Here is a 19,045-nt window from a genome sequence, read left to right on the forward strand (position 1 = left end):
TTAGTCAAAATTAAACGAATATTAAAATGAAATAGGCAATTGATGAATTATAAAAAATAAATCAATCAAAAGAACAGAACAATAGTCAACACTGTGTGTAAAAATTGGAGAGAATGGAACAAGATTTTTACTTCTCGCACTGCTGAAGGCGGCGTTCAAATGATGACTTCTTTCACATAACAAATTTACATTTCTGTAATTGGAATAAAATTACACTTTAACAGGGTAGCATGCAAAATATGGGACACACTGACAAAGCTAAATACTATGTTGTTAATTGCAATTAGTTGATTAAAAAAAATGTTTACTAGAATCAAATGAAGATTAATTCAACAGGTAGGTGGGACAGGCCAAAATGACCGTTTAAGTAGGATTCAGATATTAATGTCTCTTTTAGGTCTTTATACTAGGTATAAAGGTATAATTTATGTTAGGTAATAGTTTATTAGACATATCTAAAAGGTCTAGGTGTACAAAGCATGTGTTTTCCCAATGTTAACAGGCTCAACCATTCCAGTCAGACTGTGAAAAATCTGGTCTGTGATCGCCACTAGATGTCGCGCTGCTACAATTAATTGGGAGTACAAGCCTTCAACATTTTTTGAGTGGAAAAGTAGTACGAAATTCCACAGGTAATAGAATTAAAACAATAAATAACATTTGGCTTGATGCTCAAAATATGATTTTTTAACGAAAACATTCGTCCCTTGAGAGAAAAAAAACCGTCATTAAAGAAAATTAGCAAAGGAATGTGTATGGCACACATTTTCCCCTCAAATTCTCTCTCCCTCTATTCCAAGTAATATGGTCTCAAATTTGCTTTGCAACACGAGTGGCGCGTGATTTTGCAACATTACGGGGTTCATGTGTTCGGATATAGCAACATTTCTAGGGAAGATTTTACAGTAGGGACTAAACAGTAAACCATGGCACCAACCGTTATACTTTTATCTTTGTTAACTTTTATTGTTGTTTTAGTTGGAGGAGTAACTAATTCACCTTCTCTTAAAAAATCATCTGCTGCATCATATAATTTAAATGACACTCAGACAACCTCTGCAACTGCAAGCGCGAGAGCCCGTATTAAACACAGAACCACCGGCACTTATGGAAACATCTCACCTACTAAGGTAAGCAGATTCTCCAAGAAGGTCAAACCCACTGAGGCGACCACCAGAACTCTGAAACCCACTGAGGGTGGCACCAAAACTCTGAAAGCCACGACATTTAAACCCACCCAGGCGACCACCAGAGCTCTGAAACCCACGACAGTGAAACCATTCAAGTCAACTAAGGGAACCACAACAGCTCTGAAGCCCACAGTGAAATGGACTGAGGTGAGCACGAAAGCCCTGAAACCAACAACAGTGAAGCCAACAGTAACAGCCACAAGGTCGACGACCACCCCAGTGCGCTTGCACACAGAGGACCTGAATGAAAACATTGATAAAAACGTGGAACGGAGAGTTTGGAACACAAAAGAAAGTGAAGAACCACCGGTATTTGGTAAGTAAATGTGATTTATAATTACACTAATAATATAATGCAATTATAATTATATAAGTATTGCAATACAATTTGCAGTTACAATTTTATCAATATAAAAATATATAATTTGATCATAAACATGATAAAGTAGAAAGGAGAGTATCTATCTATCTATCTATCTATACATACATACCCCACCCATCCATCCATGCTAAAAAAAAAGATAAATAAATAAAAAAATAAACTCCAAGATTATCAGTTCATAAATATGCATGCAAGCATTGTTACATAATTCGGGCCATATTCAAACACAGCACTAATAGTCCTTTTCCTGTTTCAAAAGCCAATTAGGTCACTCAGTCAGTGAACTAGTTTTCTCCACTAAGGAAACAAACCACAGAGCTGAAGAGCATGATTTTCCATATATTATATTCAACTGCAGGAATTCTATGGTCAGAATTATGAGAAAATCTCTTGGTCATGTACCACATGTTCTATCAAGTTGACTAAAATGATGATGTGTGCAAAACATCTGCTAGAAATATAAAGCTACAGTTGAAGTGTTTATTATGAAGACAGACAACCCATTCAAGAACAAATCAATCATCTTAATGAAACGCCACAAGCAACAGCTCATCTTTTCAACTTCTCAATTGATCTTTTATGTTCTGCAGAAACAAACACAGCAGAATTGGGGTGTTTTAGCTGATTTGTAGGGGGAGGTGTTTGTGTAACAAGCCCAATTACAGTCAGACCTCTCCAAACACCTCTTAAATACAAGCCCAGTGGCATTTCACTCCACAGCCCTGCTTTCTGTCCACTTGGAGCATAAAACAATTTAAAGAGCAACAGGACAATAGTCCAGGTCAAAGTAATTGGCCATCTAAACATCAGCAGTGCCAGGAAATCTCCCCCCTTTCAGATGAATTGGTAAGGAATGCTGACTCCACAAACCATCAGACTGACTCACCCACAAGAACCAGATGTGCTTTTCTCTCACCGAGAGCCAGATCACTTTTACATGATGTCCGGATACAAAAGTTTAAATGCAACAGGCACAATCAGCTACAATAATGCTAACCAGTTACTAACAAGACATTTCTGGAAATGCTATCCAAGCATTTTGCTTATTAAACAGTTCACAAGGTTAACTGGGAGATCTACATATAAAGATAAGTTAGTGAAGAGAATCTTTAAAGTCCTTAAACTTGCATAAAAAGAGCATGAAGCCCCCACCAGCAGCAGTTAATGCATATGGAAATTATTCATATACAATACGAGCAGGATTTCCTGCACAAAGAATTTAAATGCATACTGTAACTGATTTGATTTGAGTTAAGGCATTTGTATACTATATATTACTGTACTGTAAATTGTATAAATACTGTATATTTATAATAAATATTATAAACTAAACATCCTGGCAGGATGTGGTACATCACATGCAGTTAGTAAGTGTTGCTTTTGAAAAAAAAAAACTTTGTTTACAAGACAAAGTTACGATGAACTAGTCAAATTGTTTATTATAGCATCATAAAGCTTCTGTATAAACTAAGGAAGGAAAGGGGGTTTCCAGTTCATTAGAGTAACACAAACCTGTTTAGAGAGGATGATTGTTGCAAGTATACATAAAAAATTAATACATAATGACAAATTAGTAAAATCTTCAGGGGTATTTTATTTAGGAAAAATTAACATAGGAATGAATACTTTTTTAATGAGAGTGCCCAAAGCAGCTGAGTCAACCCATGTTCATATTATGACCAGTTTTGTATTTAATTTCAAAAAGTTGTTTTAGAGGGCCTGTAAAGGATGTGACCTTCCAGTGGAAAGAATTATCAGAATATCAGAATTACGAGTTCCAAGCACATGAACTACCAAGCAAAGTCATGTTTACACGTGGGAAATCAGAATTCTATGATACACAAGTTGATGAGTTGTGGCATTGGAGGGGGTGTTTGAGACATGGCGGAAACACTGATCTGATATCACAAGACTCAACTAATCTCTGCAATTCTCCAGCTGTGATCCTTGGAGAGTCTTTGGCCACTCAAACTCTCCTCCTCACTGTGCATTAAGACAATATAGACACACGTCCTCTTCCAGGCAGATTCGTAACATTTTTAGTTGATTGGAACTTGGAATAGACTTGGAATGAAATGCTCGAGCATTTAAAACAGGAGACGACATCTCATTGATGATGGAAATGGTCATTTTCAATGCTTTAGCTATTTTCTTACATCCATTTTCTATCTTGTGAAGCTCAAAATAGAAAATGGCTGTAAATCGTCGTTATAATGAATGCCTGACTCAAACATAGATCCTCTCCTCTTACAAAGTTAAATTACAGGCCACATCCATCTCATTCTAAACCAATTTTGCAAGGGTTTTCACACATTGGAGTAGCAGTATACGGCAAGGATCCTAAAGGCTTCAAAAAGACACAGGACAACTACAAAAGACAATACAAAAAAAGAGAGAGAGAGAAAGTATTTGGAAAGCGGATGGGACAAGCTGAACTCCTCAAACAACAGTTTCCTGTCTGCCTTGCAGCTGCACCAACTGTAAAATCTTATGGATGGATTACTAAAATGTTTTTAGAAATTGCATTCAAAATCGACTTGGCTCAAAAATCTAAGGGGCACATGATGTGATGCTTCTGCTATCAAAATCATTTTCTCTGTTTCCTTGCTGCTCTTTAAATCATATCTCTTTTCTTTCTCAGAGTGTCCTCCTTTGGGTCTGGAGTCTCTGAAAGTTAAAGACTCGCAGATTCAGGCATCTTCTTACAAGCGCATGGGCCTGGGGCCACACAGGGGCCGACTCAACATACAGGTGGGACACACTGCAGAATAAACCTATATATAAACACACACTACTGTCTAAAAATTTGGGATCAGTTAAGTTAAATTAATCATTTTATTTAGCAAGGACACATTAAATTGATCAAAAGTGACAAAGACATTTATAATGTTACGAAAGATTGTAATAATATTTCACAATATTACAATATATTAACATAACCACTGTTTCATTGTTGTTTGTTTTGCAGTCTGGTGTGGAGGATGGGGATATCTATGACGGAGCTTGGTGTGCCCAGTATAAAGACCAGAACCAATGGTTACAGGTGGATGCCAAGAAGCTCACACGGTTCACAGCAGTGATACTACAGGGTCGCAGCTCTATATGGAGGTACTTCATATCACTATATATTTCTCTACCGTAATATCATAATTAAAACAAATAGTAAGTTGCAATAATAACAACATGTCACTCTTATTCTGTAGCTTGGACTATGTTGAAACCTTCAAGGTTCAGGTTAGCAATGACACCATTAAATGGAAGCCATGCATGAACGGGACAGAAGAGGCGGTATGTTGTTCTCTTTATCAACTGTATTTTTAAAAAAGAAAGAAAGAAAGAAAAAAAAAAAAGGTCTTATTTAACTTTCTTTATTTACTTTCTACACTGCCAGTCAAAAGTTTGGAATAATTTTTCATGTTTTTGCTCACCAACACTTTATTTGATGAAAAATACAGTAAAATAGTAATATTGTGAAATATTAATAGAATTTAAAAGAACCGTTTTCTATTTTAATATATTTTAAAATGTAATTTATTCCTGTGGTGTCGAAGATGAATTTTCAGCATCATTACTCCAGTCTTCAGTGTCACATGATTTCTCAGAAAAAAATTCTAATAACTTATTTTAAAAATCATTAAAAAAAAATCATAATTGTTCCAAACTTTTGACCAGTAGTGTATATTACCCAAAATAAGTTGCCATTTTTGCAGCTTAGTTTTAAAGTCCCCCTGTACTCAATAATTTCATCCATTAAAACTCATCTTTGATCACCAAAATGACATATTTAAACATTTTTTCCTATATATAAAACAAAAATTCCTTTATGCCTTAAAATAGCTTGAATGTAACTCTACACCCTTGCCTCATTTAATATACGCGGAATAATGAATATGCAAATTAGCCCCCCCTCCACTCTCTCACGCCAGCTCAGAGATCCACTCGGTCAACTTACTGAGGTAAACGCTGCACAATGGTATCACTCTTTACAGCGTCGAACACGTAATGGTAATTAATATGATTAGCCTTTTGCTTGACTGTTATCAAACAACCAATAATGTGTTGCTAATGTTACACAAACCATGTTCCCGTTCGCCATGTCAGAGACAGACAGCTGCCCTCTAACAATCAGTATCCTTAGAAATGCTTTGAACAACTCAGAACGTCAGTGGAAAGGCATATAGTTCATCATAACATCATAATATACATCATACACCCGTTATATTGCTAAATCTACCCGATTTTTCATATCAACAGAACAATATACTGGTATAATCTGGCTTCTCTTGAAACTCCCCTGCTAGTTCGCTGTTAATGATATGCTAAAGCCCACCAGCACGTTGACATGATTGGTTACAAGGTAGTTTGACATCACAGACACCAGAGATTTCAAACCACGGGTTTGAGACTCTTTTTTTCACTGTAATTAAGGAGAAAATACTCAGCAATGGTGTTTACATATGAATTTACACATGGTTTGTCTTAAAGCATATTAAAAACACCACATAGACATATAAACAACATTAAAAACTTGATTTTCATCACAGGGGGTCTTTAAATCATCTTTTTGGACTTGAAATTGAGTTATGAGAGTTAAAGTATTTTCAGGAAACACAGATCTCTGAAAAAAAAATGAAAAATACAATTGTTATTTTTCATTTTTTTCAGAGATCAGTGTTATATAACATAATTATGAGGCTACATTACAATTTTTATCTAAAATAAACCCCCTTTTCCTGACAGTAGGTCGTGCCATTCACCTCTGCTGGTGTATATTAGCCTCAGTATCTTTGTGACATCATTATATCCATTCAGTTTCCAGCTGGCACAGGGTCTTTTGTACAAACAGAAGTTGGAGGCAGGCGCTGGCAGTAGTTGGCAGGGTTAAGCGGCTCTTTTGAAAAGAATAGCCTGCCCACTGCGGACACCACTGTGCCAGCCTCTCGTGTGCCCTTCTTGGGCATAGACTGTGCCAGCTGCCACTGGCAAATGTCACTTGGATCACATCAATAGGATCACTCACCAGAAGTGATCTTGTATGCTAACAGGTGTTTGAGGGGAACAAGGACAGCGAAACACCAGTCTTGGCCATTTTGCCCGAACCGGCGGTGGCACAATACATACGCATTAACCCTCAGACCTGGTTTAAGAATGGGACCATCTGCCTGAGAGCTGAAATTATGGGCTGTGAGCTGCCAGGTATGCCAAACACAAATCTTTCACTGATCTCACATATGGAAGGTCTTTCTTTTACACATCATAAATCTCACTCCCCTGGCCTCAGGTGGTGCACTAGCAACTGATGCTAGAGACTGTGGTGTTTAGCATCCTTGATAAGGGCCGATTACATACTACTGCAAATCAAAAATGGCCACAGTAAAGGCCTGTTCACACCAAGGACATTAACTATAACGATAATGATAAGATATAAATCATAGAGGAATGATATAAATCACTTTCAGAATTATTTTTTTTTCCAGCTGATGAACGATAAAAACATTGACAGCCGATCAAAATCGATTAAAGGGTCAGTTCGCCCAAAAATGAAATTTCTGTCATTAAGTACTCATTCTCATGTCATTCCACACCCGTAAGACCTTTGTTCATCTTCAGAACACAATGGAACAAAAAGTATTTGTCGCTTCATAACATAAAAGGGATAGTTCACCCAAAAATGAAAGTTATCCCATGATTTACTTACCCTCAAGCCATCTTAGGTGTATATGACTATCTTCTTTCAGACGAACACAATCGGAGATATATTTAAAATTATCCTCAGTCCTCCAAGGTTTATAATGGTTGTGAATGGCTGCCCAAATTTTGAAGACAAGACAAATGCATCCATCAATAAAAAAAAATTAATCCACACAACTCCAGAGGGTTAATAAAGGCCTTCTGAAGCGAATTGATGCGTTTGTGTAAGACAATTATCCTTAATTAAAACTTTATAAAGTAAAATAAAGAGCTTCCGGCGCGACAGCCATGTGCATTCGACGTACATCCAAAAAGCGCTAACTTCCATGACGTAGTACACAATGCCATGACGTTCTACACTACGCCATGACGTACTACGCGTTATAGTGTAGAAAGTCATGACATTGTGTACTACGTCACTGAAGTTAACGCCTTTTGGACATACGTCGAATATACTTTATAAAGTTTTAAATAAGGATAGTTGTCTTACACAAACACATCGATTCGCTCCAGAAGGCCTTTATTAACCCCATGGAGTCATATGTATTCAGGACTAAGGATATTTTTAAATATACTGTATCTCCGATTGTGTTTGTCTAAAAGAAGATAGTCATATTCACCTAGGATGGCTTGAGGATGAGTAAATCATGGAATCATTTTAATTTTTGGGTGAACTATCCCTTTAAGGTTGAACCACTGTAGTCACATGGACTATTTTAACAATGTCTTTACTATTTTTCTGGACCTTGAATGTGGTAATTATGTTGCTTTCTCTTGGGGATCGGAAACATCTCGGATTTCATCAAAAATATCTTAATTTGTGTTCAGAAGATGAACGAAGGTCTTACAGGTGAGGAATGACATGAGGGTGAGTAATTAATGAGAGAAATTCAACATTTTTGGGTGAACTAACCCTTTAAGCTTTAAAGATCTCTAGCATTTAAAGGAGAAGATGACAAAACTGCAGTTACTTTATCGTTCGTTGGTGTGGATGCTAATATAGTTATCATTATGGTTATCTTTATAGTTAACATTCTTGGTGTGAACGGCCTTAATGTTAATGAACTGTACATTGTGTTTTAAGATCCAAACAATATCTACCCATGGCAAGCTGAGGAAGGCACCAAGGACAAACTGGACTTCAGACATCATAACTACAACGAGATGAGGAAGGTGAGAAAGATGAAGCCTTTAGTTAGCATGAAATGGTGCAAAACACTGACATACTGACCATTAAAAACAAACATTTTCCAAGATTGTCACATCAGTATGTGAGTGCTGCCTTGCGGATCACTTGCGGTCAGTCTGACCACCATTATGCAACAGTGTCTACATTAGCACAAGCCTGTGGGCAGGTAACAAAAACCACATTTATATACACACAGAAAGTTAAAAGCAAGGAATGTTTTAATATATTCTCCAGTCCTGGATCCTTGTTTCCTCTGCTTTGTCATACACTCCTGTTCAGAAGTTTGAGATCTGTAAGATTTTTTTTAATGGTACTGAAAGAAGTCTCTTATGCTCAATGCTTATGCTGTGTGCATTTAATCAAAAACCAGTAATGTGAAATATTATTACAATTTAAAATAATTTTGTTTTAATACATTTTAAAATGTAGTTTATTCCTGTGTTGGCAAAGCTGAATTTCCAGCATCATTACTACAGTCTTCAGTGTCACATGATCCTTCAGAAATCATAATTTGCTGATTTAGTGCTCAAGAAACATTTCTTATTATTATAAACGTTGAAAATGGTTATGCTGCTTAAGATTTTTGTGGAAAATGTGATATATTTTTTTCAAGATTTTGATGAATGGAAAGTTCAAAAGAACAGCATTTATTTGAAATAAAGATATTTACAATGTTACAAAACATTTCTACTATCACTTTTAATTGAATTAATGTGTCCTTAGTGTACATTATGTGCATCATCATTTTTCTTTCAGCTCATGAAGTCTGTGAACGAGATGTGTCCTGATATCACCCGCATTTACAGCATTGGCAAAAGCTACATGGGCCTTAAACTGTATGTGATGGAAATCTCAGACAATCCAGGCAAACACGAGCTGGGTGAGTTTGAGTCCCACACAAGTTAACCTACCATTAACTATAGAGGGTATGCATTGATGTTACTTTCCTGCTGGAACACACCCCCTCAGCTGGACTGAGTGACAAAAGAGCCTGCTGCATGACTGGATGTAATGCGTAAACACGAGTAAAACAAACGATTATCAGTTTAAACCAAAGGTTGGACTTGATATAGTGTTCCTTACAACTTACCAAAGATCCAGTGATCCATTGATATTGACATGCAGCCAGGAATCTTGTTTCCAGACATTTATATGTGCCTGATTTCGACGCCGGGAAAATACATAAAGCAAATTTGCCTGTGAACGCTTTATATAAATACAATATAGGTAGGTTTAAATCTGGGTGATCACTTATATCAATATCAATGAATATATGCACATATCGTCATATTGTCTAGCCCTAAAACTCACATAGTTTCTGTCAGTGTTTATTTAAAAACATCCAATTATGCAGAATATAAGATGGTAAATATTTAATTGATGAGTTGTCAATACAATATATAACAATACAACATATAGGGTATGATTTTACCTCAAAATTCAACATATTGACACAAAATGATAACTGCAAATCCACGTTTCGCTGCCTGGAGTGCAGTTGTTTCTGTGAACTGCATTTGCGTCTCTTTTTTTTTTTAAGCTTTCGGCAGTCTGTAAAAATTGACCTCAGGTTTCTTGTCAAATCTATTTGTACTGTCAATCGCACAGCTCTTTCCTGTCTTAGGTGTGTTTTTCGCTGCATTTAGACTAAAAACCAATGCTGCCACTCAGTCTTTTTGCCACTCAGTGGGCGTAACCGCAGTCACTCCCGCCGATGGTGACGTCACGTGCATACCCCTTATACAGTGTTTAATCATGCATTAACCTAGCTAATTTAAATTGCAAACATTTATGATAAATCTAATAATTTAATTTTTGAATTTGAAACTTTCATCTGCTTTAAAATAATGTAACCTTTTATGGGATAAAACTTTCTTTAAAAAAAAACATTTTCTTTTCTTTAGCTCACTTTTTCTAAGTGTTTGAACTATACTGATAAAAAAAAAAAAAAAAAAAACTCAGTAAACTTGTTTTGTAAGTAAATTTAACGGCAGACAACACCAGCCCTCTTTAAGCTATAGGATTTTAATGTTATAATTCTTTGTACCTAAAACAGAATTATCAAATACCCTGGTGGAATATGCAGACTTTTGAATTTTCAATGCAGATTTTGGGAAAATCTGTGGAATTCCGGAATGTCTCAATGGATTCAAACATGGTAAAATATGTTGAACTAAATAAACATGTAACAACAAAGAGTATGTGGAATTTTGTGAATAACTGGAGTTCAGATTCTGTAGAAATCTGTAGAGTTTTCTGTGGCGATCTTTAGGCACAAATTCGACGTGGGCGCAGTTATCAGTTTTTATGCTGTAATGAGAGCAATTGGAACATAGCCCGAAAACCCTCTGCCTCTCTTTCACTCACTCTCATTCAGTCTGATTTGCCCTGTCTATTTACACTGGGCAACTCTAGTGTTTGCATTGGCCTGTGGGCTAGAGGTTGGTTCCTCGGTGAGTGAGGTTGCCAGCTCTGGCAGTGGTATACTCGTCTCCTGCCAGCACTCATAATGCAGGCTGGAGCCAGGGATGCAATCGCAGAAGGCCATGGCGGCAGACCTCAAAAAGCGTCTACAGAATGAAAGTGGGAAGAAATAACCTCACCCGGTGTTATAAAATCATAGAGCATTTCACAATTGGATCAAAGCATGTGGCGATTCTGTTTAAGAGGAAATTTGACTTGATTAATCTAAAGTCTCTACGGGAACAGTGGAGAAATGCCAGCCTACAAGAAACCACAAGTTATGGCCTCTTTGGAAATAGGTTAGCTTTATGTTGGCTGTGCTTATGAAATGAGAACAGTATGAAAGTGCATTGGTGTGCTCTAGTGTTACAAGCCACATGCATCATGTCTGAGGTCAAATAACACACCTAAATGTCATTATTGTTATAACTGCTTTTTCGCAAGACATTGACAGTCCTTTCGTATTCAATTTCATTGTCTGATCTCCACCCAAATGAACCATTCATCTTTTCAAATCTGTTTTGATATATAAATATAAAGAGACAAAATGAATGCAACAGTGACTAAACACATCCTTGATTCTCGAGTTCTATGCCTCAAACCAAATCGACCAGCTCCGTCAATGAATCACAATATGAAAAAGTACAAAAAGGTATAAAACTGTGTCCTTAACATCTGATGGAATGAACTACAATGGATCACTGTGAATGAATGATAACTGAATCAAAAATGATGGTATTTCAAACAACTGATAAATAAACTCAGTAAACTTGTTTTCGAGTAAATTTAAGGGCAGACGACACCAGCGCTCTTCAAGCTATAGGATTTTAATGGTATAAATCTTTGTGCCAAAAGCAGAATTATCATTTGATATTATTTGATATGCTATAAGCTGTATAAACACACACACACAAATATATGAGTCATTTGAGATAGACTAACTCGGTTACATCATGCACAGTGCTCAGTGCATGGTGCACTGTTTTCCGTTTTCAGATCTGCTTTATAGATGAATTGAAGTCATTTCATATTTGATGATCTTTACACAGTTATTGAACAGAACTGAATCAACACTGAACTGACATGAGCAGAGCAATGACACGATTTTCTTTTTAGAGCTGCTTTACAGCAGAAATGAACTCTGTTTGCATCATTGAACCATTATTTTCCTGTTTATCCCTGTAAAACTGCTTTGAAACCATCTGTATTTTATAAACCTTTATTTATATATAAATAAAGGTGATTTGACTCAAAAAAATTAGGCTGAAATTAAATTAAATAAAGGAAAAAGCAAATTAACAAACCATCAAATAATAAAAACCTGAGTTCATGACACATGTCTTGAAAGGTTTATAAGTTATTGGTCCTTTTTTTTTTCTTCTATGGAGAATGATATTTTACTTGAATGATATTTTACTACACAGGAGAGGAGACATTCTCATTTTTTCCTAGCCTGTCTGATGGGTATATCATCTTTTTTTGGTTGCACACTCGATACGAATCAGTCGCTTGTTGTTTCAGGGTTTTCCAGACTTGTGCGTTTCCTGTCTGCATTTAAAGGGATAGTTCACACAAAAATGAAAATTCTGTCATAATTTACTCCCCCTCAAGTTGTTCCAAACCTGTATAAATTTCTGTGTTCTACTGCACACAAAGAAAGATATTTGGAAGAATGTTTGTAACCAAGCAGATCTCGCCCCCCCATTGACTGCCATAGTATTTTTACTATAGTAGTCAATGGGGGGCGAGATCTGCTTGGTTACATTCTTCCAAATATCTTTCTTTGTGTAAAGCAGAACAAAGAAATTTATACAGGTTTGGAACAACTTGAGGGGGCGTAAATGCTGACAGAATTTTCATTTTTGGGTGAACTATCCCTTTAAATCAATGGCATATCAATGCTGTGTTCTGGATGTGGGGGTCAAAGTTCAGTTAGTTACTCCTCTGGAAATTCCTCCTCTTTGGCGGGATGGATGATGTTTTCTCAGTGAGGCTAACGAGAGCCAGATTGCTAAGACTGAATGGGTCAACTGTTAGCCAGATAGTGCAGAGAAAGAGGAGGGGGAATTTAACCTTGCAGAGGACCTGAACCTAATGACACTCTGTTTCACTGTCAAAACAGACACAACTTGTGCTTCTCTTGACTGACAAAGCAGCAGCAAGCTGCAAGCAGAATCAATATTTATAGAAATAAATCAGCCAAGCTTGGTCAGATATGCACAGATGCAGCTCAGAAGCACATAAGCTATTTCCTGTTTTTGCTTAAAAATTCAGAGAGAGGGCACAGTAAATGTGCCTATTTTTTCATTGTATCCTAAATTTCAAGGTATTATTAATGAAAAAGGCCATGAATCCCTAAATCTTTCTTTATCATCATGTAAGCATGGCTTTTCTGAGACAGATTGACTACATATTCATTTTTATGTTTTAGCAAGCTACTAATTTATCAGCATTCTCAAACATGTTCCATGTTCTACCACATTAAAAAGCATTTTCCCCCACTTCCAGTTTTACACCAAAAAGAAATGCATGATACTTTTGACAAATGTCTAAAATGGTAAACTTACACTGGATCAAGCCTCCAGTCATATCACTGGCTTAAAAATAGTTGCTTTCATTTTACATAATGGTAAACTACTGAATGCTACTCACTTTCTCTCTGTAGACCAGCTATCAAAACTGTCATTTGCGAAATACATTAATCAGTGGTGGCAAATACGGTTGCAAAAAGGGTGTTTCTACAATATAATCAGAAACTGAAATGAAGTTTTTACTTTTAAATTATCCACTCCAATAAATGTCACTAAAGTCCGTGGCTGCAGTCCCTTTTCACAGACTGTGATGATGCATTTCCAGTTATTAACAATGCAAATCTAGTCATTTTTTCTTTTCTTTTATGTATATTTATAACACTACACTTTGTGTTATATTACCTGGTCATTAATGCCTGCTGTGTGTTTCTAATACAATACTGAGGGAGTGATGGCAAATTTGATGTCTTTCTCCCTCTTTTGTAAAGTCATAGAAACACTATCATTTATTTTTTTCTTTTTCTATTGGAGCAAATTGAAATGCAAAAATTATATTTGTTGTCTTCCACTTCTTAGAACCCCAGAAATGTGAGAATTGCCCACTGCCAATAAAGCAAAAACAATTGTGTACCTTTAATCACAAGCTAAATAAGTGAAATTTAATATTGGTTGCACTTATGTAAAGGACAATATGTAAAAGCTTTGACTCTTTTCTAACATTTAAGGCACTTTTTTTTTTTTTGTTCTCCCCACCAGAGAGCACTAATAAATAACCCTTAAATTTTAAAACAAAATGTTGGTCTGACAAATTATAAAAAGAAAACGTTTAACAGACAAGCAGAGATTTCTGCCTCTCTGAGCTGCTAGAGAGAGGGTGCCAGATTTCAGACACCTCTGTTAGCACACTGTATAGAGGAGGTGGATAGAATCTGGGCAAAGCATGGAGTTACTTTTCAAAACAGAGCCCCACATCTGTATATCTAAGTACCATAACACTCCTAATAACTGCACACACCTAATCTAACTTCTGTGAAGGAGCATAACAATCTAAAAACAGTTTGGCTCCCCCTGCAGGTGAACCTGAGTTCCGCTATGTGGCCGGTATGCATGGAAACGAAGTGCTTGGGAGGGAAGTACTGCTCAACCTGATGGAGTACATATGCCAGGAGTACAAACGTGGAAATCAGCGCATAGTTCACCTAGTCAAAGAGACACGCATTCATCTTCTACCCTCGATGAACCCTGATGGCTATGAAATGGCTTACAAAAAGGTAGAGTGGGGAATATTCTGGTGTTTCCAAAATATTTCTCTACCAATACACTACCGTTCAGATGTTTGGGGATGGTTTTTATGTTTTTTAAATAAACCTCTTAAGCTCACCAAAGCTGCATATTTTTGATCAGTAAAATGGTAATATTGTGAAATATTATTACAGTTTAAAACAACGGTTTTCATTTGAATATATTTTAAAATGTAAGTTATTCCTATGATGGCAAAGCTAATTTTTCAGAAATCATTCTAATATACTGAATTGATGCTCAAGAAACATTTATTATTATCAGTGTCAAAAACAGTTGTGCTGCTTAATTTTTTTGTAAAAACAATGATACATTTTTTCAGGATTCTTTAATGAATACAAAGTAACAAAATAACAGCTTTTATTTGAAATAGAAATCTTTTGTAAAATTATAAATGTCTTTTCTGTCACTTTTAAACAATTTAATTTGTCTTTCCCGAATACTTCATTTTTATTCATTTCTTTCCAAATAATTAAAAAAAAAATCTTACTGACCCCAAATGTTTGAACCGTACTGTACATGTACCATATAACCATCATATCATTATTCACTGCACACTAAATAACCTTTATAATATATAAGTAATCTTAAATATTTTAAACAAGCTCAATAAATCAACAACTTCATAACGTTTGTGTTTTGTTTTACAGGGTTCAGAGCTGGCCGGATGGGCGCTGGGTCGCTATAGTTATGAAGGCATTGACATGAATCACAACTTTGCAGATCTGAACACAGTGATGTGGGATGCCATTGAGCTAGAATCAGACAAGTCTAAACTAATCAATCACTACTTTCCCATTCCAGAGCACTACACTTCAGAAGATGCTATGGTAAAGTAGTACTGTTAAAGATCATATATGGGATCTCACTGATTAAAACTGACACCCCTCCCATCTTTAAATGACTTAAAATGATCATTCATGTAATTTTACCATAATATTTTAGATAAATCACATTATTTTGGTCTTTATATTGAAGGTGGCTCCAGAAACGAGAGCTGTCATCAGCTGGATGCAGACTATACCATTTGTTCTCAGCGCTAACCTGCATGGAGGAGAGCTGGTGGTCACCTACCCGTTTGACATGACCAAAGACTGGGCCCCTAAAGAGCACACGCCCACCCCCGATGACAGCTTTTTCCGCTGGCTGGCCACCGCTTATGCCAGCACCAACCATGTGATGTCCAACCCAGACCGAAGGCCCTGCCACAATGAGGATTTCCTTCGTTATAATAACATTATTAATGGAGCGAACTGGCACACTGTGCCAGGCAGTGAGTACTGCTGCTATTGTGGCTTTTGGGATCATGCTCTTTGCTGAAATCTGAGAAATAGGTCAAAGGGAAATACAATAATCAGATTCAATTCAATTCAATTCACATTTATTTGTATAGCGCTTTTCACGATACATATCGTTTCAAAGCAGCTTTACAGAGAATGCATATCAACATCACAATTTGGAGACTGCAGTTAGCTAATAATGTAATAATTTAGGCGATTAACATACAATCACTGTTAGCAATTTAATTGGAGGTAGAAGCAAAGAGCTCCTGGAAAAATGAATTACATATTAACAATAATTAGGATTTAGATGCAAGCTACTTAACCCACCAGGCTTCATGTGGCATTGATTGAATTGTATAAATATATTGATTGATTGAATTTCTTCCTATCCTATCCCGATTGTTTCCACCGTCCGTTGAGGTAAAGACCACATGTCCCAAGATTCCACGCTCAAACTTGCCGTCATCAAGCTACGCCTTTGTTTTGAATATGCCTCTAGCAGACAAATATTTTACATATTGCACCTTTAAGTGGCTTTTTAAAAGCCTGCCTCAGCACCACTGCAGATGCATCATGCCAGTAATTGGTAGTGTTACTTAATGAAGCACTCTCATTGGTGCAGACATATACCTCCAGCATATAAGAAACAAACTAACATATATTTTGGAACAAAATCAAGATTTTAAAATTCAGGCAGGCAGCAAGAATTCAGCATATTCTATTCAAATCTTTCATTTTATTCATAATCTGAACAGGAAAAAAACTTGATTTAAACCATAATTGTAGTTTGAAATGTGGTTAAAAATGATTTTTGGAAATGCATTTCAGTCTGAATGGTCAGATTATTATAAGTTATTTCTTCACACAGAATGCAGTATGTATGTAATCCTATATTGTAGTATCTATAGCTAGAATTTCCTCATTTTCACTCACTGTTTCCCAAGGAAATATAGTAATATCATTTTAACGCCACTTAAAAAATTTTATCTTTAACATTACATCCAGGGCCCATAATATATACACAAGTTTCTTTAAAAAAAAAAAAAACCTTTGTGTTTTTAAAGTAATTAATATTTTTATTCAGCAAGGATGCATAAAATTGATCAAAAGTGAGAGTAAAGACATTTATAATGTCACAAAATATTTCTGTTTCAAAAAAACGCTGATCTTTTGAAATATCTATTCATCAATATTTACAATAATAAGAAATGTTTAAGCAGCAAATCAGCATATTAGTTTGATTTCTGAAGACTGGAGTAATGATGCTGAAAATTCAGCTTTGACATAACAGGAATAAATTACATTTTAAAATATATTCAGATGGAAAACTGTTACCTTAAATTGTAATAATTCACAATATTAGTTTTTACTGTATTTTTGATCAAATAAATGCAGCCTTGGTGAGCATTAGAGACTTCTTTCTAAAACATTACAAAAATCTTACCGAGCCCAAACCTTCGAACTGTAGTGTGTGTGTGTGTGTGTGTGTGTGTGTGTGTGTGTGTGTGTTTGTTAACCCTGATTACATGCATTAAACGCTTCATGTAACCTGTGTCTTTATCTGTAGGTATGAATGACTTCAGTTACCTGCACACCAACTGTTTTGAGGTGACCGTGGAGCTGTCCTGTGATAAGTTCCCTCATGTCAGTGAGCTGCCTATAGAATGGGAGAACAATAAAGAATCTCTCCTTGTCTACATGGAGCAGGTACAACATATCGCATACAAAAACCCAGCAACCACTAAACATTTAGCTAATGATCTAATACATGTCTAAACACCTGAATGTGTCAGGACAATGTGCAAACAATGCATTTGTCAATATTTGTCATCAGGTGCACAGAGGAATCAAAGGAGTGGTTAGGGACAAAGACACTGAAGCCGGCATCGCTGATGCCATCATTAAAGTGGATGACATCGACCATCACATAAGATCAGGTAATACTACTCAGAATAATTAAAACGATCAAACAAATATGCATTGCTTTGATAAAAAAAAACAAAAAAAACATCATAAACAGTCTAACTTGTTCAATCTGTAAAATTAAAAAGATCCTCCTATCATTTTTCAGCTTTTGATGGGGACTTCTGGCGTCTGTTGAACCCTGGTGACTATGACATCACAGTGACCGCAGAGGGATATTTCCCTGCCACTCGAAGTTGCAGGGTCGAGTATGAACATTACCCCACTATCTGCGACTTCCACCTTACCAAGACACCAAAACAGCGGCTGAGAGAGATCCTGGCCAAGGGCGGCAAGATTCCAAAAGACCTGCAGCTTAGACTCCGGCAGCTGCGCATAAGGAAACTACGTGCCAGTACTAAGCTTATTAACCAACGCAGGATGTCACAGCAGCGCAGGGCTAGGGGGGCCCACAACTAGACTGACCTTTAACCTCTGACCTGCTGGCCAAGTACAGAATTAAACTGTATCAATGTCCAGGGCAAATGCAATTTAGATGGGCCTGTAAGTAGATTTGCCCTTTTCTGTGGTAACATACATTTTATATTATAGATTTGAGGATTTGTAAATTAAATTTCACACAAAAATGTCTCAAAACTGTTTTATACTTTTATACTTGACACTGTTATTGATAATGTCAATTAAAAATGATGCTGTTGTTGGAAAGTTTGATTTTTATGTTAATCTGTGCCCACATTTGTGCATAGAGGCGCAAATACAACATCTCAGTCTGGAACTGATGTCTTGTCAAATGGTTTCTTTAGCTGTTCAATGTTTATATTTTGTCTGCTATATATTCGTCAAGAGCTGATATCTGCTGAAATATATACCGAATATAATGCTCATAAAAGCACTTGGATGTTTTGTTTTTAAGGAAACTGTTGCCCAAAATAATTTAAATAACAGCAATAACACCACTGGTATTAAGATAAACATACAAAAAACAACATACCTCAATATGACAAGCACTCCTAATATCTAAATATAAGTAGTTACAGAGATCCGAATGAAATGGGAATCATTTGTAAATAACTAAACTTTTGTAATAAAATACT

At 36.2% G+C, this 19,045-nt stretch overlaps 1 protein-coding gene across 1 annotated transcript; it reads left to right on the plus strand.

The window, feature by feature from the left end:
* The first annotated feature begins 846 nt into the window (after positions 1-846).
* cpxm1b (carboxypeptidase X (M14 family), member 1b) lies at positions 847-18,656 on the plus strand. The gene is made up of 13 exons (XM_051860436.1): positions 847-1,506; positions 4,214-4,323; positions 4,541-4,680; positions 4,776-4,860; positions 6,618-6,768; positions 8,348-8,436; positions 9,209-9,332; positions 14,521-14,717; positions 15,396-15,575; positions 15,724-16,018; positions 17,596-17,735; positions 17,863-17,965; positions 18,100-18,656. Exons 1-13 carry the CDS (start codon positions 927-929, stop codon positions 18,408-18,410), a joined length of 2,505 nt encoding a protein of 834 aa, XP_051716396.1. The 5' UTR covers positions 847-926; the 3' UTR covers positions 18,411-18,656.
* The last annotated feature ends 389 nt before the right edge of the window (positions 18,657-19,045 follow it).

This window comes from Ctenopharyngodon idella, chromosome 14 (genome assembly GCF_019924925.1).
Source record: "Ctenopharyngodon idella isolate HZGC_01 chromosome 14, HZGC01, whole genome shotgun sequence".
Lineage (NCBI taxonomy): Eukaryota > Metazoa > Chordata > Actinopteri > Cypriniformes > Xenocyprididae > Ctenopharyngodon > Ctenopharyngodon idella.

What these genes read in the sequence shown, in the direction of transcription:
- cpxm1b (XM_051860436.1), top strand. Translation starts at nt 927, where the DNA reads ATGGCACCAACCGTTATACTTTTATCTTTGTTAACTTTTATTGTTGTT. An exon ending in GGTCGCAGCTCTATATGGAG is followed by an intron (nt 4,681 to 4,775) that starts GTACTTCATATC and finishes CTTATTCTGTAG; the next exon opens with CTTGGACTATGTTGAAACCT. An exon ending in TCCAGGCAAACACGAGCTGG is followed by an intron (nt 9,333 to 14,520) that starts GTGAGTTTGAGT and finishes CTCCCCCTGCAG; the next exon opens with GTGAACCTGAGTTCCGCTAT.